General features: G+C 38.2%; 1 protein-coding gene across 1 annotated transcript in view; it reads right to left on the bottom strand.

Annotated features, from left to right (window-relative positions):
- LOC104626130 (serine/threonine-protein kinase SMG1-like) overlaps window positions 1–19,400 on the bottom strand; it is a gene marked incomplete at its 3' end in the record, with an annotated part of 41,012 nt that extends 21,612 nt beyond the window's left edge. Inside the window, exons 1-10 of the mRNA XM_010293969.1 lie at window positions 19,330–19,400; window positions 17,212–17,370; window positions 14,916–15,079; window positions 10,778–10,933; window positions 5,478–5,614; window positions 3,117–3,175; window positions 2,126–2,339; window positions 1,233–1,358; window positions 1,066–1,138; window positions 284–381 (exon numbers count right to left, since the gene is read on the bottom strand). Coding sequence (XP_010292271.1) covers window positions 284–381; window positions 1,066–1,138; window positions 1,233–1,358; window positions 2,126–2,339; window positions 3,117–3,175; window positions 5,478–5,614; window positions 10,778–10,933; window positions 14,916–15,079; window positions 17,212–17,370; window positions 19,330–19,400 — 1,257 coding nt within the window. The remainder of the gene's footprint in view (window positions 1–283; window positions 382–1,065; window positions 1,139–1,232; window positions 1,359–2,125; window positions 2,340–3,116; window positions 3,176–5,477; window positions 5,615–10,777; window positions 10,934–14,915; window positions 15,080–17,211; window positions 17,371–19,329) is intronic.
- Window positions 19,401–24,133: the final 4,733 nt, after the last annotated feature.

The raw sequence follows: 24,133 nt of genomic DNA, 5'->3' as shown, positions 1-24,133 counted from the left end.
TCCTGTTTGCTTAATTGTTTTTATTTATATTACAACATGATATTCTCAGTCAACAATGGCTGAGAGCCTGGCTATGGTGTTATTCAAATACCTCATGAGGGTTCGTGTAGAATTGTCATTGTACATGCCCTAAGTATACTCCATAATTTGATCCTCTTTTCCCCAGGAAAACCATGTTATTTTATTTTCTACAAATGTAATACATTAATAAGAATCACAGTTGTGGATTTATGAAGAAATCCACAATAGTTAACTCTGGTATATACCATGAAGTCTTGTTTACCTCAGCATAAGCTTCCATATCTTCTAAAAACTGACCCAAAAGCGTGGTAGAAAAAGTAAGATCAGCCACCCAAAAGGGTTCCAAGCTCTGCAGCCATCCTGTATAAGAATACAAGGGCAATTAAAACAGGTAACAAGGTAACATATAAAAATTGAGTTTTAGTTGCATATTGCTGAGGTAAAAGTTGTTAAGGTAAGAGAAGGTCATCTGCATGAAAATTTTAACATAATTTGTTTTAAAAATAAATTCTAAATTGTCTTTCCCTCTTTTGTCCCTTTGACAAATTCATTTTAAGGTTCATTCCTGCCCCACAGCAGTTAAACATTAAGGATAGAGTCTAGGACTATGACACAGGAAACATAACAGGTTTGCTGTGAGTAACTCCAAGACAACTGCTATAGCTATAGGAAGAAGTTTCCCAGTTTCTTAAATGCCAGTACAGTATCTTTGCCACAAAGATTTTCTAGAATTACATGGGAGAAAATACATTCTTTCACAGAAAATATATTAAGATCTATAAACTTATTAAAAGTTGTTAAAAAGTTACACAAGACTGTTTAAATGTAAACTGAATAAAGCAACCAATTTTTCCAGATGTAGCATAAAATGGCAAATGCAAATTTACTAAAAATATAAGGAGCAAATCCTCTTGTTATATAGCCAGAAACTCATTTTGATTTTATATCAACTTCCATGTAAGTAGGACCAGACTTGTGTAAGTAAACCCACATCATCTGCAAGCCAGAGGGGACTACATTACTGACTCTTTGGCCAGACTTTACCAGACACTTGTTGCGTCAATGAAGGTTTCTGAGTGTGATCTATATGCCACCCAACCAGTATGTCCACGGTGTCCTGGAAAGCAATTTTGAGAAAAGGTTAATTACCGAATTTGCTGCACCAACATTTTTATGCGAGAAAGCAAATACAGAGGACAAAGTAAGCTTACCCTAAAATTGGTGCTGAAAATGTGTGGGTAGCATCGGGACACCAAAAGGATGCACTTGACACACTTGCACAGTAACTCTGGTGTATCCACATTTTCTAGAATGGACTGCAGGCTGGTCATTACAAGCTAAAAAGTAAAGGAAAACCACTAGACATTTCACTTCGTTAAAACATGTGAAAAAAAACATGTGAAAAGTCAAACAAATCTCAATACTCTTTCTGTAGGAAGAAAAAAAATGGAAAAAAGCATCACATATGCTGCATGAAAAGAACAATTTCAAGTGGGCATTTGCTTGTAATATGGCAGACCCAGGCTCAAGGCTTGGGGACACTGTTTTCTTTAATTCTTTAACCACAGAACAACTGGTTGTTTTAAGTTCCTGTTGAAGCTTTTTGGCTCTAAAGTAAACACTAAATTGGAGCACAGACCCGGACACAGTTGTTTTACACCCAAAATAACAGACCCTAAAACTTGAACCAGGGGACCAGATTTCCGATGTCTGAACACATTCTACTCCCTCTCAGACCTAATTACAAATGAAGCTAGCAATTATAAACAGGAGGTAGCACAAAGCAATCAACAGGTTGGGTTTTGTGTACCATTCCACCTGGATCCACAATATATAGTAAGAAGTCGCATCAAAATATCTGCACCCTCTTTGCACATATCATTGCACATATATTTTATCGCACCGTAATAAGACTTAAACATTCCTTTCTAATGTAATCAGAATGAAAGAATCCCATTCAGTCAGAAATTTCCCTCCCAATTGTAATTATATTTACTTATTATGTCAACATAGCATTACTTATTGTTCATTCCAGTTTAAAAAGTTGATTCAAGCATTGCACTGGAAAAATCATTAATAATCCTGTTTTAACTTGTAGTCTTACCTGCATTAAAGATGAAAAGGCTTTCTTTTCTCCTGCAGTCTCTAGTGCCTTGTAGGTTGCACACAAATACAGAAGTTTAACTTCATCTTTTGTGGATGAGCTGAATTTGCTAAAAATCCATTTAAAGATCTTCTCAGCCTCGTAGCTCAGAGAAGCACAAAGAAGGCCAAGACAACAAGCTCCTTCCTGTCTCAGTTCTTGAAGCAATTTGCTACTGTATTTTTGGGGAGGAAAAAAAAAAGAAATGTGGAATCTCCAGACACGAGAGCAGAACAGAAGAAACAATGAACATATTAAAACATTTTCTAAAGCAGAAAAATGTATGCATGAATGAAGCTTCTTCTCTCCTACTTAATGGCAGCAGCGATAAGGCTAAAATAAAACGTAATAATCTGAAAAATTCTATGAAATATTATTTTTATGGAATAAATCAACTTGAATAGAAGGATGCAATAAATAGGCTGTTCTACTTGCAACACACTATCGAACGAAGAAAATTCTTAACATACAGCTGACTGAGTAATAACTCTGAACTAAATGTCAAAAAGCCCACACACACCTGAGCTCCCTCTACATATGCTCATAGATGTAAATGGATTATCATGGATGTAAATTGATTAGATCAGGTTGTAAAAAACTTAAGTTCAATCTGCAAGCTAGACAACCACAGCAGTGCACTACTACACCCAGGGGATTAAACATAGTTGAGACAGACTTCATATTACATACAACATAAAAGCCACACTTCAGCATTCAAATTCTCTCCGTGTGAAGTGTACTCTAGACAGTCTAACAGTTTTGTTGATATGTCTAAGAGTTCTAACTCTCCCCCAGTTCTGTCCTGTTACTGCAATGTTGTACCCATGCAAAATTAGTGAATTTCTTTCAGCCTTCCCCTCCTCCATTGCATTTCTATACTGAAGTCCAAACCTAATTCTGTCATTACTTTTCCTCTTTAAAGCCTTCAAACTGCTTAGTTTTTCCAGCTTACCTTTCATTGAGTACATCATGAATGGCAGCCAGGATATTATCCAGTTGTTTAACTAGTACCTATAATATAAGGTACATAAAAGGCATAAGCATAATAATGGCACAATAACTTCTGCAAACAACGTCCTGTTTACACCCACATTAAAAAAACCACTGCCATTTCTCTTTGCTAATAGAATGCTAATATGCTTTCCATGGCCACTGCAGACTAGCATGAACTATATTAAGCAGTGTTGCAATATTATACTACATGTTATATTTCATATTTATTTACAGTAGCCATGAAAACACACTGGCAGCCTGCTATCAAGGTTTGTTCTAAGTTTAGTTCTTGCTGATAACATTACATCACAAATGTAAGACTCACCATACAGCTCATCAGTAGCGTCTACTGAAGACCTAGTCTTCTTAACCAATTGTATCAGCAGAATATTTAACTGATCAAGTAATACAATCTGAAGTATTAAAATTTCTCTTTAGGCAACCCTGGCTTTCAGAGAAACAGAGTACTATTTTGAGGGATGAAACATTATTGATGAAGCAGCGCTTCTCAGTAAACATAATCAGAAATACGTGTTTTCCTAACATGCACTAAAAAACACGTTAGTGAGTTGAGCTGTAAAATAATACATCAGCTGCAACTGTATAAGATATTAACAAGAAGTTTTCTTGACGAGTTCATAAAAAGGTTTGGTCTCTTTTCTTCAGAAAGATACTAATCCTTAACCCAGCGGATGTTACCTAGTTTTGGTTAAGTTTTGAGCAACATCACTCGGGGGTGGGGCAAGAGAAAGAGGTACACGAGCTTGAGCCCTCAGAACTCACAAAGGCATTTTAAAAACGTGCCTGCTATCTGCAGAAAAGGCTACAGAAGAGACAGGAGAAGGCATCTACACCGTTTCGAAGCTGCAGCACGATGCCATTACATGACAATGCCCCTGCCTAATGACTTTTACTACTTTGTTGAACACACTTAACGTTTCAACCATGAGAATGAAAAGAACTCTCTCAAACTACCGGTAATAGTGTCAAGAACTACAGGAGCAACTGCTAGGCTAAACACTGTCCATTATAAAGTTTTAGGCTCGACATTGTGGATATCACTTAACACTTGATCTTGTTCTCATTAGCAAGCTGAGAGAAGTTTAAAGAGAAATTTCTCAGTGACAAACTTTTAACAGTCTGACCACTAACAAATACAAAGTTTGAGACCACTGAGTTAGATATTAGAAACGCAATTCCAATATATTCTGAGATACCAATAAACCTAAATAATAGGTTTAATATAACTATAAATAGGTTTAATATAATCTAACTGAGAATAATGGAAGTAATTAAAAAAACAACCATGGAATAATTGTGAAAAGCATTTACTCCCCAAACCTTTGTATTAACAAGGGTTTTGTTTCAGAGGAAAGCTGAAGTATTAGCCAGACTTGCACATGGTCTGCTTACACCTAGGTGCACAGAGTATAAAAGTCTCAATGTTTAAGTGTCACGCCTTTTGGAAAAGAGCACAATTACCACTGGTTAATTAATATATAATGAAAGAATGAACCAATTTCTTATAAATATGGATAGACACATAACCCACTACTGAAATATCACAGCACTGCCTGTAAATGAGTGGCAGGGTATTAAACTATCACTTCCTCCTTTTTCAATACTTTGAGAACTCCTAACCTCTCCAGAACAGTGAGGGACACGTGTCAGACCAAATACTCTTAACACATCACTTCAAAATAAGTAATATTAAAAATGTATACCCACAGTGGCATACTCCGCTCGCTCGCCCCCCCCCACCTTAAGAAACCCTTGAGGATATTAGAGTTTTCAACAACCCATTACAAAACCCAAAGGTGTAATGAAAACACTTTGTTCTCTTCCCCTAAAAGGGAATTCACATACAAAGGTGTTTAGCTAGCAAGTTGAGTAACTCTAAGATGAGCTATTCAGAAAACTGTATAAATATCTGCATATTTTTAATTTAAAATACAGAAACAGTTCTTGAACAAGACAACACCACATTTTACTTCCTTTTTCCTGTTTCCTTGCTGAAGGATCTAAAGGATATTGCAGAAACCAGTCAAAAAACCCACATGGCATGCCATATTTATTCCTACAGCTCATGCATTCAGTAGTTTGCTTTAAGGCAACACGTCATCAGTAATCAAGCAATCAAAAATTTCCTTAACACTGGAAAAAGGACAGGCAATCCAGGAATACATCTTCCTTTGTTGTGGAAAGAAATTCCTTGTTTATAAGATATTCCTTGCAGACATATCCCAATACTCAGAATTTTAAAAAGAGTTTTATAAAACGAGAAATATTCCAGTTCTATGGAAAAGTAAAAATTGCTAACCAGTTTGTTTTCTGGTTGCTGAATGAATTCTTTCAATTGCTTTACAGTAGCCAGTCTTCGGTCTCTGTCGTCTTCCCGAGTAATCCTCCGAAGAAGATTTGACAGTCGAGACTCGTCAGAATAAGACAACGATCGCTCTGAAAAAGACGACAACTATTTATTTTCTCCACAGCATTTGATCAATAATATCTGAAATGTTTATTTGTGGACTCAATAAATCACAATAGTAATTTGAGAAAAAAGTAAAAATAAAAAAGCTCATTTGTTTTAAAGGTAGTATCAGGAAAATTAAATGTAAAATCTAATTTAGCTACCAAAATATTTCTTCTAGTGGACAGCCCAGTACCTGGGTAGAACCCATTCAGAACTATTTTACACAAGTAAAAGTAAACACTGGATTTAGTTCCCTTCTACATCAATGGAACTAAAAAAAAAGGGTGTGGTAAGGTTAAATCAGACTTCTGACTAAACATAAAACCAAAAATAATTCAACAAATAATATTTAAAGAAAATCCAGTGGGAAAAAAAAAATCTGCTGCTTGAAACAAAGAACCTGATTTAAACTCAAGAAACTACCAAGAAACGAGATTTGTTCTCTATCATTTTGGCACAAGAAGAAAGATTAGGAGTAGTCTTCTGATAGCTAGCAGGATTCTGCTCTGAAAAGGAAAATAGATATACGCTTTCTCTATTGAGGAACAAAAGTATACAGCGTGCAGAAGTACAGTGGCTATTGATTTAAGTGGATCATAACACAGGAGAAGCAGCATCTTCCTAAGAAAACATTCCATTTAAGTTGACTGGTAGCACTATTGATACCAGTGAAGGTCACAACTCAGTTCAGCTGATTCAGGTACCAATTACAATGAATTTATATGAATAATTCATTTTCCTCATTTGCAAAAAGGAAACAAAGTTTCTTTTGAAAAGTTTAACATCAGATGTTTAATGGTGATTAAAATTAGAGGATTCATGGAACACAACGAGGTTTTCTTAGTCACCATGACTCTTACAAGAACACCCAAGACAACTACAGACAGCTATTTTCTCTGGTATGTTACACATCAGTCATCTGATGGGAGCAGCCATAAAGGCAACCTGGCTATCATGGAAAAATATTGACAGAAGGTGATGTCTGCCAGTCTGGGAATTGTTAGCCTGAGAACCCACCCGGGCAGATGGGTAACTAAGAACTTGAGATATCCCAAGATACACTTGATATGCATAAACACAAGAAACTGCAACAAACTTATTGTCTGGAAACATGAAAAATAGACTGTAATGGTGGGAAACATCCTGGGAAAGCACGAATCAGCAACAGCTATTGGCTGCTCCAGCTGGAAAAACAGACTGGGAAAGCAAATCTTGGTCGAAGAAAATAGAAAACAGCATCATCTATTGGGTCTTCCAGGTGAAAAACAGTAGTTAGTAAAAGCTACTGGTGGCTCCAGATGGTTATATCCTTCGTCCCCTCATGTCTCTAACAATATAAAAATAACTTGCTTTCTACCTAAAATGGAGCTTCTCTCCGACAGCTCCCCCTGCAAAGACTTCGATACGTGAGATCTCCTGGACAGACTGGACCCTCGCTGGGGACACCTGACTGACTCCAAGCTCCCTGATGCAGCGCATCTTTGAGGTGAGACTTTGTCATCAGTTGGCTCCACTCCTGGGAGAAGTTTGGTGAGTGCTCTACCAGTAACACTTTGAATAATATATATATATATATATAGGTGTGCACATAAGTCATCGTAAGTATATACTTGCTTTACTAGCAACAGTTTTTAGTAACTTGTAATGAAGAAATTTAAGAAATAAAAACCTTTGTGTCCTTGAATATTACAGAATGCTATGAACCCACCCACAGGCCAGTAACTCTTGACATTGATAGCTCATGACATCACCTACGGGAGACCATGTCTTCTGTGTTACAGTCATGAAGAGTGTTTTCAACCTTATTTTCATGTCTTTATTTTTTGAATTTTAAAAGAATGTATGAATAAAATCTGTTTACTAACCTGTTTCTTGCCCGGTATTGGTTTAAGCAATTAATTTTGAAGACACCTGACATTCTGAAGGATTAGGCAGGCTTAGCAAACATTAAAATAGCAATAAGAGTCTGAAGGATGAAATCTACATTTTGTTCCTAGCTAGCACAAACACACAAGACATGCTGGGATGTTATCTGATGAAGAGCACTTCTTTTAAGATGTTACTGATTTTACAGAAGACTAAGGCATAAATATCCATTGAGGAAGAGTTAAGATTCTTTTCCCTTGCTTCACTTGGAAACCACAGTCTTCAGTAGCTGGCAAAAAGCCACATCTGGTGAAAAACATACAAGGAATCTTGATCAGCAAAGGCACCCTCTGAAGCAGGATCTGAGGTCTTCCTGAGTGATGATGCCAGACTAACAACTACAATCCCTGCTAGACAATCACTTGCATCTGAAGATCTCCTTGTATTTCTGCCCAGAGTTGAGCTAGCAGCATGGGTCCACAGGTCCTGCCAGGAGCCTGCTCCAGTGCAAGCTTCCCACGGGGTCACAGTCTCCTTCAGGCATCCACCTGCTCTGGCATGGGGTCCTTCCCAGGCTGCAGGTGGAGATCTGCTCCCCCTCGGAGCTCCATGGGCTGCAGGGGCACAGCCGGCCTCACCATGGTCTTCACCACGGGCTGCAGGGGAATCACTCCTCCTCCCTTCTCCCCCTCCTTCTTCACCGACCTTGGTGTCTGCAGAGCCGTTCCTCTCACACATTCTCACTCCTCCCTCCAGCTACAATTGCTGTTGTGCAGGTTTTTTCCCCCCTTCTTAACGCCGTTGTCCCAGAGGTGCTACCACCATCACTGATGGGATTGGCCTTGGCCAGCTGTGGGTCCGTCTTGGAGCTGGCTGGCATTGGTATATCAGACATCAGGGAAGCTTCTAGCAGCTTCCCACAGAAGCCCCCCTCCTACTACCAAAACCTTGCCACACAACCCAATACACTAAGACAAGAGATGTGCCTCATGAGAAAGAAAAGTCTATTCTACAATACTCCCACAGCTGCATTCTACCAACGCTAATCTGGACCAGGAAGGCACAGTGCACATCTCTTCTGTCACTCCTGGTTTGCATTGATCTCTGCCACTTGGCAAACACATGGGAAGCTACACCAGCACAGCTGGGTTAGGTCACTAGATACTGCTCTTGAAGGGCAAACAAGGATGCAGTGGTTTGGAAAATATTGAAAATTATATTTACTAAATAACTTTTTATAAAGTTATTCTAGATCTCTGCAAGGTCCCTAAAAATGTTGGTTGAATCTTCAATGTTAGATGAAAAGTCAACAGTAAGTATAAGCGTTGAATTAATTAAATCCACAACTTGCAATTTTTTAGCATTGTCTTCTCTGCATTTATCTTTTTGTTTGTAATCTCTTCATGGAAAACTGTAATTTATTTTGAAATGTGGTTGTGCTGTTCTACATAGAAAAAGAATCCTAAACCCAGAACTTTATAAATAAAACTACCACCACCAAGGTTATAGGTATGAGACACACATTTAACTGCTGCTGGAACAAGATGTACTGTTCAAAGGGCTCTACTAAAAGCAGCTTTGTTTTATTCAGTTAATATCTGATGAATATTGGCATTACTCCCAAAGAGAATTAAGTGTTAGCTGTCTGTTAAGCCATAATCATAACCTAAAAATAATAATAAAAAAAGAATAAACTAACCCAAAGCATGACTAAAGCTATACTAATCAAAGCACTAGTTAATGAACACCTGTATGACTTCCACTGTGAAAAATCAGCAAGGTCTCAGCCACATGCTAATTCACTCAGAAGACAGCTATTTAAAAAAATTGCTTAATGCACACACTAGCAAACAAGAAAATATAAAAGAATTGTAAAAATTAAATCCTGTTGCAGCACAGTCCCACTGTATTTTGAAGAAGGTATAAAAAATCAAAATGACTTGCGGAAACCTACAGCAATTAAAGACAGCCCAGTTAAAAAGGAGAAACTCTCCAAAACTGGCATCTAGAGGACAGTATACATACAGAAGCATACAAGTCAAAAGCAGCAAAAATTATAGTTCCTGACATTTTAAAGATAAAAGAGGTGCTCACGTACCTAGGAGAACAGTCTGAATTTTCTGCCATTACTAATAGTAAATTCATGCACAAGCCCACTACCAGACGTATTACTTACACAGAGTTCTCTATTAGACAATTCTCTATTTCCTCTACATAGACATAATGTAAGACACTAAAAGGACTGAATAATTTTTATGTCAAGAGACCACAATGAGATTATAAAGTCTGAGTTTAACCCTTCCAAAGATGAGGCTTTTTGCAACAGTCATGTCACCACTTGCACCTCAGTTCTTCCACCCACAAGGCACACTGAACGCTTCTTTCACCTTTTGTCTCCTCTGAAATATAAATCCCTGAGGAGAAACACAGTGTCCTTATGTTTAGAATGCGCCTGGTATAAAGCAGTCACAGTTTTTTTGAGTGGCTCAACTACCGTTTACACTAAGTGATGCAATAAATGACAGTGCTTAGTCATAACAAGGTTTCTATTTTCATTCAGAAGTCCTTGGAATAACTTTCTTTTTTTTAAACTATGATTTAAACCCTAATAGTGGGAAAAGTGAAGCCTTTTTCTCAAAAATGTGTGCCCAGCATTCTTGCACCCTCTTCCAACTGCAGCTTTTCCTCTGCCTGCATTTCCCAATACCTTGCTCACATTCTTATGATGCCTCCAGTTCCTCCGTGGCCTCTAATCCTCAGCTGAGCAAGAAGGAGGATGAATTGTGGCTGGTTCAGGAGTACACATCTACTGACTAACCAGCTGGTATGATGTGATGACTAGTTGACCTGCAGGCCAGTGAGAACAGATAGCGGTTGAGCTCACTGTTGCAGGCCTTCCCACACTAGGGACTCATTAACAACTCATTACTCAGGCATGAATTTTCAAATCTATGAGTAAATTCTCCTTTTGAAGCCCTTGATCTCTTTGCCAAATTTGGCTAACCTGAATAAGGGTTCAAAAGCTACTTAAAGGAAATGGAAAGACTGATAGCATAAGCCATATAGTACAGAAATCTGCCTAACCTATGGAGGAAGTCTCAATGCAGGGAACAGTAAATAAAAGATGACAGTCTCCATAAACATCATCTAATCACATATCACAAAATAAAATCCATATATATTGCCTAATCATACTGAACTTCTTTTCATTGAAGTTTCTGAACCCAAGAGAGGTTGCCAAAAGAGATCCTCTTTTCCTGAAAAATCTGTGGTATCCTTACCCTGTGATTTCCTCATGTCTTTTGTGGCTAAAGCACGATTCCCATGTGGAACACTGGTAAAATCAGGATTGGTCACATTGTTAACTCTCAGCTCTTGCCCCAACGACTTCCGACCATAAGTATTTTCCCCAGATCCTCCATTGACACTGTAGCCACCTGTGAAAAAAACAACATGAGATTAAGATAGGCTATTGACCATGTATTTAGTAGGGTAATACGTTATGAGTTACTAAATCCATATGCAAATTAGCAGCCCTATCCTCCACCTCCTTTAGCTTCCTTTTTCACTTTCACATGCAAAAATGTTTTGTTATACCCTGTAAGCTTCCAGGTCACATATTCAGAATCTAACCAGTCTTTTTTCGAAGTATATGAAAAAACCTCTACTGCAATGAAGTTTAACATCAATTTTGTTCCATTTGGAGTTTTCTTATAATTACTTTTGACCCTGTATTTCACAAAGCCCTTCGTGTCAAACTGCTAGTATGCACTCACTTAACTTGCTCCTTGATTATGCACATCAAATTTCCACTCTGAATGGAGTGGAATTCACTTATGAATCCACCAGACGGGCTCAGTAAAATGGCCAAAAAAAGGAGAAAGCTTTTAAAAAGCCACAGATTATTTATACGTACAGACTGAACAACTCTTCCTAAACTTACACACAGTCAGTATTTCCATGCATTAGTACTGACATTATCTTAAATTAATTAAATTCAATCCTACATTCTCCCACTTGAGATAAACATGGTACATCTTTGGTTACAATATAAAACAGAAATAAAAGTGTCATTTTGAGTAATTCAATTATTTTTTACTCCTAGATCCACAAGAATTTACATACTCAGATGATGAAACCAAAGATTTTTCCAGCCTGAAAATCTTCTCCACCACTTTTGAGGGGCAAGTTCTTCCTCCACAGTACTGTGGAGAAGTGAAACTGTCCCCTGAGACTGCCCAATACTTCACTCAGTGTGTTAGAGCTCACTTTCAAGGCAGCTGTGCAAGCTGCTTTCTAAAGTGCCTTCCCTGCTGGAGACAGATAAGAATTAACTAATAAAGTTAAACCCAGAACAACAGAAAATATGCAAGACTTCTTTCAGAAAACGTATTTCCACAATTCCACCTCTACCAGTGTTTAAAAGGAACCCTGGGAAAAAGGAGATGTGGCTCTGCGTAAGAAGAGGCAGCCTACCGAGACTTGAGGATGGATAAAAAATAAGTTCAAACATGAAGGTGAATCTGTACCTTAATAGATGTAAAGAATGTCACCTTGAAGGCACATCTTTTGAGAAAATGAAGCTGTGAGCTACCAGTAGAAGTTTGTGTATTTCTATACACACAGGTCTACCCTACCATTTCAGAAAATCCTGTGCAAAGTCTCAGTTGTAATTAGTTAATTACAATTACAGTAAAGATAATTTGTGTATATTTGGATTTACAACATTAAACTCAATTTTTAAACATAAACTAGCATGTCTGCCACCTTAATGTTATTTTGTCTAACAAACCAATACTGTCCTATGAAGGAAATTACTCCTAACAGCAATAAGTATATTTATGACAAAACAGAAGTGCATCGCTAAAATTCAAAGCAACGAAGAAATTAATTTAACTGAAGATGACAGATAATCATGCATGCACACCACAAACATCAACTATCAAAAACAGACATACTGCCATATACTATTGGAGTTCTTAAGAGTTACTTCATACTTTCCCTCCAGCACACAAAAAAAACCGCAGCTTTTTGGGTTTTCTGCAAAAGCGTGTGGTACTTGCCACAGCATATTTGACATTATCTTAAATGAATATAACACAAACCTGTATTCTCCCACTTGACATATAGATGGTACACCTTTGGTAACAATATGAAACAAATTGTCATTTAGAGTAATTAAAAAACAGCAGGGCAATCAGGTTTTTCAGCAATAAGGCTGTAAATATTACATTATAACTCCCTTCAGTTATCTATGGATCTGAAAAGTGTTTGAAAATCTTCATATATACAAATTCTATTCACTTCCCTTCAAATGTTACATCTGAGACCAAATAAGAATATGACCAACTACGTCACTGCTATTAATTTTAGCACAAATATGCAGATACCATGACATACAAATACTAGTGCAGTATCTTTTAGCAGTAAGGACTCAGAGCATATGATACAGCTACAACTCAAGAAGGAGGAAAGTGTTGCAGGAATGGAGAATATCTCATCTATAAGTAAAAACCCAGGAGCCTTTTATTTAGTTTTAAAAACTTAAATCTGAAAACTCCCCTGTCTTGTTTCATAAAGTAAAGGAGACAAGACAAAGAGGAGAGATCTAATTGCAGTCTTCCACTAGTTAATGTGACTTAAAAAAAGTCAGACTAATCTTACAGATGCAGAGCAAAAGGACAGGAGTCAATAGTCATAAGTTGCAGCAAGGGAAATTTGAACTGTATATGAGAAAACAATTATTTACCAGGAGAGTAGTAAAGCAGTAAACAGGCTGCTAAGGGAGGCTGCAGAACCTCCCATCCTTGGAGGTTTTCAAACCTGACCCAACTTCCAGAAGTTATCAGGTTGGAAGTCATTTTTTATTATCAACACCAGAAACTGGGGTGGGGGAATCACTTCTCAGGAATTCTAGGTACTTATGACATATGGTTATCCATGGCAGAAAAACTAGAAGTTCTTAAAATGAAATTTCCATTCTGTCAGACTCTAACAGATTAATTAAAAAATCTTAGTAAACAAAGAAACTATTCTGCATCTGTAAACTTACCAATTTCTCCAAAAATAAAAAAATGAACTAGAGGTACTTGGAATTCAGTTTTATAGTACAGAATATCCTAATCATATATTTTCAAGTCACACCTGAACAAAACAGCATAGTTAAAGTGCTGAGCCAGCAGAGACATGCCCTGTAAGACACAGTACATGAGGGAGAGATAGGTGCATTTTTCTTTTCAAATGACACTTTCCCAGCAACCTCACAAACTACCTTATGAATTTGTCTGAAAGTTACTATTTCACCATACTCCCAGTACATTCTTCAAAGTTTAACAATACCTCTTCTTCCAGTCTGTGTGAAACACAGTAAAACTCTCCACATTAACAGACACACTGACAAATATACTCACTTTCTAAGCAGTTTCTCTGTTAAAGTTCATCAAATCTTAAGATTCTCAAGGTATGCAGATAAGCAATTACCTGTTTCATGCTCCTGCCTCCTACTAACAGTACCTACTACTTATTAAAAAAATAAATTTGCATCAGCACATCCAGCTGTAATTTCCCCTAAAATGTAGCACTTCTTTACAGATAGTTACAGGGCAGAAAAGTAGGGGGGAGTGCAAATTCTTTTTAGGTTCCTGAACAAAAACTCCCACACTAATATTCCTGTGAGATTTTCCTGAGTCTGGCCTGCCTGAAGATTTATATAGTCTAAAAAGTGACTCTGCAAGTAAAAAAATCCTCCTATTTGATATCTGTATTTGGCGGTTAAAAAAAAAAACAACAGAATACAGATTTCTCTTTCATAAAGGTAAAAAATATATGATTTTAAGTTTTCAGCTATTTTCTAGAGAAAGTATTTCCATTCTCAAAAAAAGAAAAAAGTGTGAGCCATACATCACACAATCTATATGAAGTCACTGAGGCACAAAGTAGAAAACCCCATTATTATAGACAAAATATAGATTTGATTCGCAAACTAAGATTACAGTTTGCTGCAGTGAAGCTGCAATAGATAATGTATCAGATTAGTAGACCATTTAACCAGGCAGTCCATTTTCAATACCAGAAGAACTAGACAGTATTCAGGAAGATATTACAACTTGCAGACCAGACATATCCAGAACACTATTCTTCAGGAAAAAGTGCTTAATCTGTTAAGGCAAAAAGTCTCCTCTTACATTCTCCTCCTAATGCAACTGCATATTTTTCTCGCTATTCATATCAACCACAACATTTATTTGTATGCTGGTAAATCTCTCAACACAGTGATACTGTGGCAATGAGTTCTATCAGTTCACTGCCTTTTTTGGAGAGAAAGAACACCACCAAAACAAAGTTCTCCACCATTTCAAGTTTACTGCCTTTCTCTGAATGTCTCCTCACAATTTACACATGAAACAGCAATCTGTATACCTTTTTCTTCATTCTGTATGTCAGTGTGGACTCTGATATCATCGTGTCTTTGTCGAGACACCACAGCTGAATTTGAGGGTTGTAATCCATAGGAGGCAGAACTGCCCCGATCTCTGGATGAAGAGTATTTTAAATTGTCCTGGTCAGCTGATGCACTGTCAGTTCTATAAAGAGAAAAATATTTTTTTATGTAGGGGTATAACAGGAGTGGGATTCACATTCACTTATAAATGCAACATATTTAAATGACAATCCCAAATGTATTTTCCTGTGTTACAAATGTTGTATGTCTAACCTGCTTCTTAAAAAGTGACCTTAAATTCACACTGGGATTAGAATTCACTCATCATTACAGCAACATGCAAACAAAATGCACTCTAGTGTGCCAGTGCTTTTTCTCAGGACGTTCTCTCTTTTCAGATAGATGCCTATCTGAGATAAGGAAAAACTACTTTCCAGAAGTGAAAAATAAAATTAAATAAAATGGTATAGGTATATACCATAGCTAGGCAATACAGTGTCTACCATTTGTGAAAGTCATTACTAATCCACACATGAACATTTACATAATATGTTACGGGTCTTATTGAGCAATGTAAAACCATTTATTAGATGGAGGTGTTACTAGTGTGTAACTGATAATCAATATAGGAATCACATATTAAGTCTTTGCAAAACAAAAATTGCAAAACAAGACGACAGGCTTCACTGTGGAACCTGGAATGTAAATTGAGAGCTGTTATACTTTACAGTAAATGTCTGCAGATAAATGAGTTAAAGAAATCTGCATTAAGTTTAAGCACTCATATCAGAAAACTGATTAATAACCAAGAATAAACTTTTAAGGAACAAGGTGAAAATTATGAAACCAGCTCTTACCACTGGACATACTAAGCAATGTCATTTTTAAAAAATACAGTAACTTTAATATACTAAACTTGTGTGCCTAAGACTTCAGAACTTAAATTCAACCGATCACTTTAAATGCATGTTTAAAAGCAATACTGAAGGTTTTACATTAAAACCAGTAAAATAATACCCATCCAAAATCTGAATTTTGTTCAACCAAAGTATATTTGGAATCACACTATTCAAATTATTTACAGAGGGCTTTTCCTAAGCAAACTCTAAAGATCTATTATTTTAAACTTTGGATAGTTTATTTGATTATTTCACAAAAAGCAAGACAGGTCATTCCTTTTCATTCCTGTAAATGAACAACAATTTGTGTAAGACAAACACCGCATGCTCTTGGGAAAAAGTATTTCATTTTTATTTTTCAAGACAACACTGTGATTAGAACCTGCAGACAAGTTCAGGGAGGAGTTAAATAAATCTCAAGGCCAAAAGGGAAAAACACACCTAAAATTTTTGAAAAGCAGTTGTTACTTAAGCTGTCCTGAAGGCTTGCTATTTTCATATGTCGCTCGTTCTTAGTACAACTTGAAGATTAATACCATGAGGGTTTGCAAAAACAACTGGAATTAAAGACACCCCCTCCCATATTCTATTCTCTTTAGAATGTTAAAAGACAATATACTATCAATTTGGAACAGGGTTTGAAAGGAGGAAATTGTACTTTTGCCCTGTTCTCATAGTGAAAGGCTGACATTAGGTTTGCTTGGCAGGTATTACTCCCTTTTGCTCTATAACCAAATTCACCTTTAGATATACACAATAAGACTCTCTTCCTCATTCAGTATTCATTGTGGTGCCACATCTACTGTTTTGTCAGGCACTTGCTTGGACTATTTTACAAAATAGGCTATGCTACTCAAGAGGCAAAGCCTTAGTAAAAGTCTTTGCTCCTGACAGTCAACTAGGATTGTAGAAATACTTACACAGTTGGAGCTTCATCATTCACCTAAGTTATGTTCAACAATAACAAAGTTCTCACGGTACCTTCAAATGGTATGAATTTTAAATGTGCCTACACCATGTGCAAATTTCCCAGTCAGCTACAGAACCCCCAGATTTTCTCCCTGCCCTAAAACCTCAAGAGACTTCCAGCTCACTTTGAGGAACAGCAGAGTTTAACACGGAGGATTCAAATTATTTTAGTCTTTCAAGGAAACAGAATGACAAATTTTCAATTGGTAAACTTAAGTTCTTAATGGTGTACCTCCCCAAAGAGCATCCCTTTTTTTAAGGCAATGTGCTGTAAACTGTATAATCTCGAACTGCCAAACATTGTCTGAAATTCTTAAGTCTGAAGGCAAGCTGATTAAACCTACAATTTTTAAGACTGTCCTACGTATCCCAACCAACTGAAGGACTACATATGTTCTCAGCTAACCTCACTTCCCACAGTACAGCCTTTGAACGTTTTGCAAAATTTTCCATTGTGGTAAAATACATAAGCCTATTGTTTCCCTGGGAAGAACGACACACTCGCTTCGTTCTGTCTTTGGGAAGAGCTTTCTGCAAGCTAACCTGTTCACACTTTATCACCCAACTAAAAGGTGAGCACAATTTTATTAAAAATATATAATTGTTCTCCTATGTATCCATTTAAGAGACAATAGTTCCACTACAACAAGTGTGTAGCTTAGACAGCCAGCAGTTTCTGCCCTTCCTTTGCAAGGCAGAGAAAGAACACTTCATGGAAAGATCCTGTTCCAGAGAACAGGAATCCTGTGACTCAACAGGCTGCTACGGTCCGTATTGGTTTGAAGAAGGATTTTGAACTGAGTAAGATCGCAGTAAGATTCACACCAGATGCAGAGCCCACCATCTCATGGGCCCGTGCATTTTTAGCTGTCCAGCAATGCATGCCATTCCTCCGGCGGGGAGCGAATTTAGGAATTGTACTGTGGGCTCCTGCATCAGCACTCTGGGGGTTTGTGGCCTGGGCTCATCAAGACCTGGGGACACAACCCCAGTACCTGTCACCTGCGTCTGCGTTCCCTCACTGAGGAACCCAGACGCCTGGGTGACACAGGACAACTGCTGTGTAAACTCACAGCAAACCACGGTCTGCGTGCACAGGAAGAGGCGTTTAATTTTCAAATCTGTTTCTGAAAAATACCGTTTTTCATGTCAGTAACATATTCATGATTTTGACAGATAACCACTTAGAACCCAAAATGCAGACACTCTATTGACGGGTTCTAGCCAAAGTCTCACAAATAATTACTTTTCCCCCGTCCTTCAATTCCTCTAAGGTACACTGCAGCCATTCCACCAGGCATTGGGAAGAACTGTACTCCCAGCTACCTCAACTCATGCCGGCATTTCAGGAGGGCACTTTTCCTGGCGGTACTTCCACTTTAATTACATTGTGCCAAGCTTAGCGTCATCTTTCAAAAGAAGTCTATGTAACAACAAATTTATCAGTTACATACATTGACATTGTCACAGACCTGAACAAACATTGTATACTAATAAAATCACAACGTACAATGTTAGCAACTGATAAGCAGAAGTACAAATACAAATGTGATATTAGACAAAGTTGGAATGGGAAATTGCAAGGACAAATATGACTATGATTACCTTATACTGTAGCTTCAAAAGAATACTTGCCCCTTTGAGACACTACTCTGTTTTATTTCCACCTGAAAAGCTCATTGATGGAGACTAAGCAAAGTACTGCAAGAGCTTACGTGACAGTTTTCATTTGTGCCTGGTTCTGGGTGGAAAACTACCTGATTACCACGAACACTGGCACCAATTTCCTGCATAAACTGTTTTAGCAGTGTCATTTATAAGGAAGAGATGACATTCAGTTTTCTGCAGGGTGATTTTTAACCAGCCTTTATCCATCAGAGAAAGATAATAGTTCACCCACCTTAAATAAACAGAAATGGCCACTAGTTCTCCCTAAAAAAAAGCTATTTAATTTTTTTCCAAGGACATACAAAAGGAAACTTAGATTTTTCAAAAAATATGTGTATACCTCATTTCATCAAAAGTATCAACATGATTTGACTATAATTTGTATGACTGAAGAAAGCATGGCTAAGAACAACTAGCTTTAAAGAAAAAATCTAGAAAAAAGAAAACTAGGTCAAGCAAAAATATATCATGTTTCTTTTGTTATATGGAAGCCTTAAGAATTTTTGTCCAAGAAACTTGTTACAAACAATCTGGTGTATACTATTCATTATCTGTAGCTCTTTCAGAGTGACCCCACCACATGAATATTATTTTGAGACAAAAATCACATAATTGTTCTGCTTGATTTTATTTCCAAGTACAGGATCTACATGGACGATTTATTCCGAGACAACTCTACTGAGTTGTATTATTGTTCAAGCCAGTCAATTTTACTTGCTTATTTGCTCTATTTGCCAAGTTTATTTGCTATAATGCAGATAAATTCTCCAGTACTTAAAATCTTTATCAATAAAACATTTAAAACTTAGAGTCGTTGTACCCACTCAAGTTAACAGCTTCCCACCAAGTTTCCAACCTTTCCACCACTGGCTTGCACAGCAATGGCAACCGTCTTTTGCCATGCTCTTTTATCACCACCTGATCCATCTTGCCAAGCCCAAGCCTGGCTGAGCCCACCCCAAAGCCTACTTTTGTTTCTACTCCTGTGTAGTGCGAGCACAAGTGTGTAAGTGGCTGTGTTTTCTGCTAGTGAAAAAACAACTAAAATTAACTATTTTCCTACTGCAATTCTGCCATCTCCACTGCTGGACAACTACCTGCAGTCACAGTAGCTTTTCAAATCACCTCTCAATTCTGCATCACTCCCTCCTTCTTAAACAGTAGCTCGCCCATTTCCTTCCGTCCTGTGATGGACATCAGGAGGGAATGTCAGGGAAACATATCGTACATACGCATTCTGTTCTTATTTTTCCATAGGCATCTTCTGATAGCCTTTTTTAGATACAGGGTATTATGCTAGCTAAATCACTGGTCCAATCTAGTATGGCTGTTGTTGTATGGAAGACTATCTGCTCTCCAAGGTCCTTTTACTTCCAACTGACACACTTTCATCTTTCTCATATCTCATTCTCCTTTGTCTTCACATTAAAAGCAAAGCCTTTCCACATTACAAACTTAAGCTTCCCCATTTTACCAAAAAACAGAAAAGCTCTTTGATCTCGTACCTTCCTAACCTTATCAGCATATTCAACACACTCAGATGGGAAAGGAGATGAAGAATTACTTGTTGCCAGTTCAGAACTGAACCCATTCCTGTTCAGCATCTCCCACGCACAGTCCACTGAATATCTTCCCAAGGTTTCCGTTGACCTCTTCACAATGGCACCCACAACTGATACTGCATCTCATTCTCTAAGCTGCCTTCAACACTGCAGACTGTTTCTCTCTCTCTCTTGCTATGTACCTGTCTCACTCTTTGCACCCTCCTCTCTCCCAACTATGCCTGAAGAGATGGAGAAGCCTTACCACTCTCATCCTACCTGACTCTACACTCCTTCTCAGATAATTTCAGCAACATCCTCAAACATCTCCATCTTGCCAACTTTCAGATCCCTTGGTTACAGATCTGTCCAAACTAAGAATTCAGCCTCTCTCTAACAAACATTTTCTGTGTACCTCGCTGTACATGCAAATGCAGAAGAAACTGAGTCTCTGTCTCAACTGTCCCTATACACAGCACCTACTACTATCACTCTGCTTGTCATTCATCATGTTAATCCAGCATCACGGACAGACAATATCCACAACAACTAGTGCTTGCCTTTTGTAAAAGACATGCCTCTGCCCTTCAGAGCCATGTAAAAAGCACTGCTCTAACCATCACTTTCTTAGCCCATCTGCTCTGATGAGTTTCTTTGCTCCCTGCCAATACCTCTCATTCTGTCTTTAATTAAACACAGGGTACTTGTCCTCAGAGTTATGAAGTGCTAGCCAATACTGCTCTCCTGCTTAGGTTATAAGCTACCTGGAAGGAGACTCATATTTTACTGTCTTGTCTCATCATATCTAGACCCATGGGGACCTAGGTGGTAACTTGGTTTGGCAGGCACCATGCTAACAGAAATTAGTAATTCATAACACTGACTTACATTGCATGGAAGGATACACTTCATTTTCAGGAACAAATTTCAGTACTGAACCTAATAAGACACTTCTGGAACTTTTATCAGATGTGAAAGATTTTCTTTTTCACTTTTCCATATACCCCCCTGCTAACCCACCCTTTTCTCATTTTTGCCGAAGAATAAGAAAGGCATGGTGCACCCTGAACTTGCTAACTTGCTACCCTGCACTCACACTCCTGCTTAGTACCACCATAAGTGCATGAAACTTGCCTTGCCACCCGAAACATTTCCTATCAAAATGAAGTATTGCTTGTTTCAGTACATAATTAGCCTTTAGTACTCTACCAAATTAACTCTGCTAACACACAAGACCTGCACACTGACATGGTTTTATTTTTTCCCCCGCAAGTCCTATTAGGGAAAATGCAGTGAGATCTGTCAAACAAAAAGGAAATTAAGAAAAAAGTAAAGGTCTAGAAAGCTATAAAGGTTAGAAGAAGGGGGAACAAGATCTTCTCAAAAAAACCCCTGCCCTTCTCTGTCACATACATACAACATTTACCTAAAAAGTTTTTGTGTTGCTATTAATTTAGGGACTGATATACCTCAATGCACTAATATCCCCATATATATCAGGACAACTTTTTCCTCTGTAATACACAGCTCTATCAATACACCCACTGTAGGAAAACCAGTCCACATGCATCTGACAGATATGACTGCATTCATGCAGGCACAAAAAAAAAATCAAGTTCTAATTAAAAACTACTCTCCCTTAGAGAAGTATGCGAGCTCCAACTTTCAGTTTCACACTGTTTTCACCCCAATGCTGATCAGCATTACTAAAAATTGAGAGGGATCTGGACCTAGTAATGAGCATCAATCTAGTCATTTTTACACACACAAAAACATGTGTTTGAAAACACAGTCCATCTGATAATATATCCGTGCATTAGCAGTTCCTTTTTTCCCCTTTAGGAACTTGAAACAACTACAATCACAGCAGTTTTCATTACTTTGGCCATGTGCACTCCCCTCTTCCACGCCCTGCAAGAAAGCATTTGCCAGCAACATCACCTAAGCTAAACGAAACTAACAGTCAACAAGAAAAGAAAGAGGAAGGAAAGAATATGTGGGTATATTTTGTGTTGCGGGGTTTGTCCAAGAGCATATTTGAAACAATCAACGAAAAAGAAATGCTCATTCCCAGTTTTATATAACAGATCTCCTTTCAATCATACACATGAAGCACTTTCAAAAATTAGCTAATGCCAAAACAAAGACTGATTTAATCTCTGCTTCATTCTTTAAGCTCTTAGTGTAGACTCACAGATTCCACAGCACCAAAGCCATCTTTGAGATTTAAAAAAACTTGAGCATAACTTACAAAAAGTGTGCTCTGTGTTTAGGACTGTGTGAATATTTCTGACTCCTGAGCTTTCTCACCAGAATAAAAAAAAAAAAGTATTTGAAGGACAGGATAAAGTTAAATTCTTACAAGTGACAGGATCAGTGAAGAGGTGTTACCTATTCTTTAGCCGGAGCTCTAACCACACAGTGTGATGGAAGCAGAGCTAGGCCCTATCCATGCTATGGAGCTCCCCTAGCCTGCCACGCTTCCTCTAGTGCTTTCATATCACTGTTTCTGCTGTGGCTTTTGGGATAATTATTTCAGCAGCCCAGTTTACAGCAGCTGTACTTGAAAACTAAGGAGGCAGCAAACTACAGCATGGGGAACAGACCACAGTCAGACACAGAGGGAACAGACTAACTTCTTAAAGCAGCCCTATCACCAGGCAAAGCATTTCTGCAGCTACGCTCTTTCTCCCCTAACACTATTGAACCTATTGCAGGCAATGCTATATTGGAAAAAAGTCAGCTTCCTAGACCCTGTAAGACACATTTTGTAGGCTAAAAGATAAAATTTGTGGCAAATTAATATATCCAACCAGAAAGCATTTAAAGAAGCCATCCACTGCAAAGATACAAGATGTACATCCAGTCTCTTCCAGGTGGGAAGCTGAAGAGTTAAGGTCCAGAATTCCAGACTGCAGCCCAGAAACCAGAAGCAATGTAGTAGTTAAGGAATAAGAGAGACCAGACTTCTTAATTCCCCCCCAGAAAATCTAGATGCTTTAAGATGTCACCAATGAGGTTTGCAAGTTTTTAAGTGAGGAAAAAAAGTAGTTCAATAACAGAAGAAATTAGAACTTAAATAACCATGCCACACACACCATCAAGAATTGAATAGCCTCAAGCGTTAATCCTAGAGGCTGCACTGCTAGCTGTTCAAGGAAAAGGAAAGCTTCCTTCACAGTAAATACTGAAGTTAAATCTGTGTTTTTTAAGATCTATCTTCACATCCACCCAAATTTCCTAGTCCAAGCCATGTGTGACTGGGACTGTCATTTGTAAATACATTCCCAAGCATATGCCACTCTGTTCTTTGCTGGAAAGCCTAAAAGTAGGATCCCATACTCTGCTAAACTTTCAAAAACACTAGAAAAGCTCCAAATCTTCTACATCAAAACCCACCAAATTTATTTACAATTTCTACATGCCAATTTTAACACTTACAATAGCAAAGCTGAGCAGTACAGCAAATACACTGACATCAGATATATTAGAAGTAATCAAGATCTGAAATACAGTCTCTATTTCCAACCTTAATGCTTCTATGATTCTATACTTGACTAAAGAAGTCAACAGACTTTCAATTTAACTTACTGAGAAGTACCAGGTCTAAACACACCTTAAAACCTAACCTATTGTATAAGCTCTCACTCCAGTTCACTTACAGCTCAACTACTTTCAGCAAATAAAAAAAAATAATCCTGTACTACCTTATTAACCCTCAAAAGACGAGTACTTCCGCAGCCTCTGTTCTTCTTTGATTAACTGCCAGCTGAAAACTAGACTGAAAAAAATACAGGTCTCAAGCCCACCCCCCAGCTCTTCACCCCACTCGAGCCCCCCAGCGCTTCAGCCTGCCAGGGAAGCGTCTCCCGCAGCGCGGGGAGAGGGAGGCTGCTTGCCTGCAGGCGCAGACCAGGTATCGGCCGGAGGCGAGACACGGTACGGCCACCCCGAGCCGCGAGAGACCGAGGGCAGGAGGGGACACCCGGCAGAAGCGGGGGGAGGACGGAGCGCTCTCAGCAGCCAGCTCAGAGCCCAGACCGGGGTCCCACCGAGCCCAGCGCGCTGACAGATCCGTCCCTATTCCGCCTCTGGCCGCTCGCAGACGCGGATCCGGAA

The sequence above is a fragment of the Phaethon lepturus genome, unplaced genomic scaffold (assembly GCF_000687285.1).
Source record: "Phaethon lepturus isolate BGI_N335 unplaced genomic scaffold, ASM68728v1 scaffold13309, whole genome shotgun sequence".
NCBI classification, from domain to species: Eukaryota; Metazoa; Chordata; class Aves; order Phaethontiformes; family Phaethontidae; genus Phaethon; species Phaethon lepturus.
The sequence above is the reverse complement of the archived record's forward strand: the minus strand, read 5'-3'. Positions and strand labels throughout refer to the sequence as shown.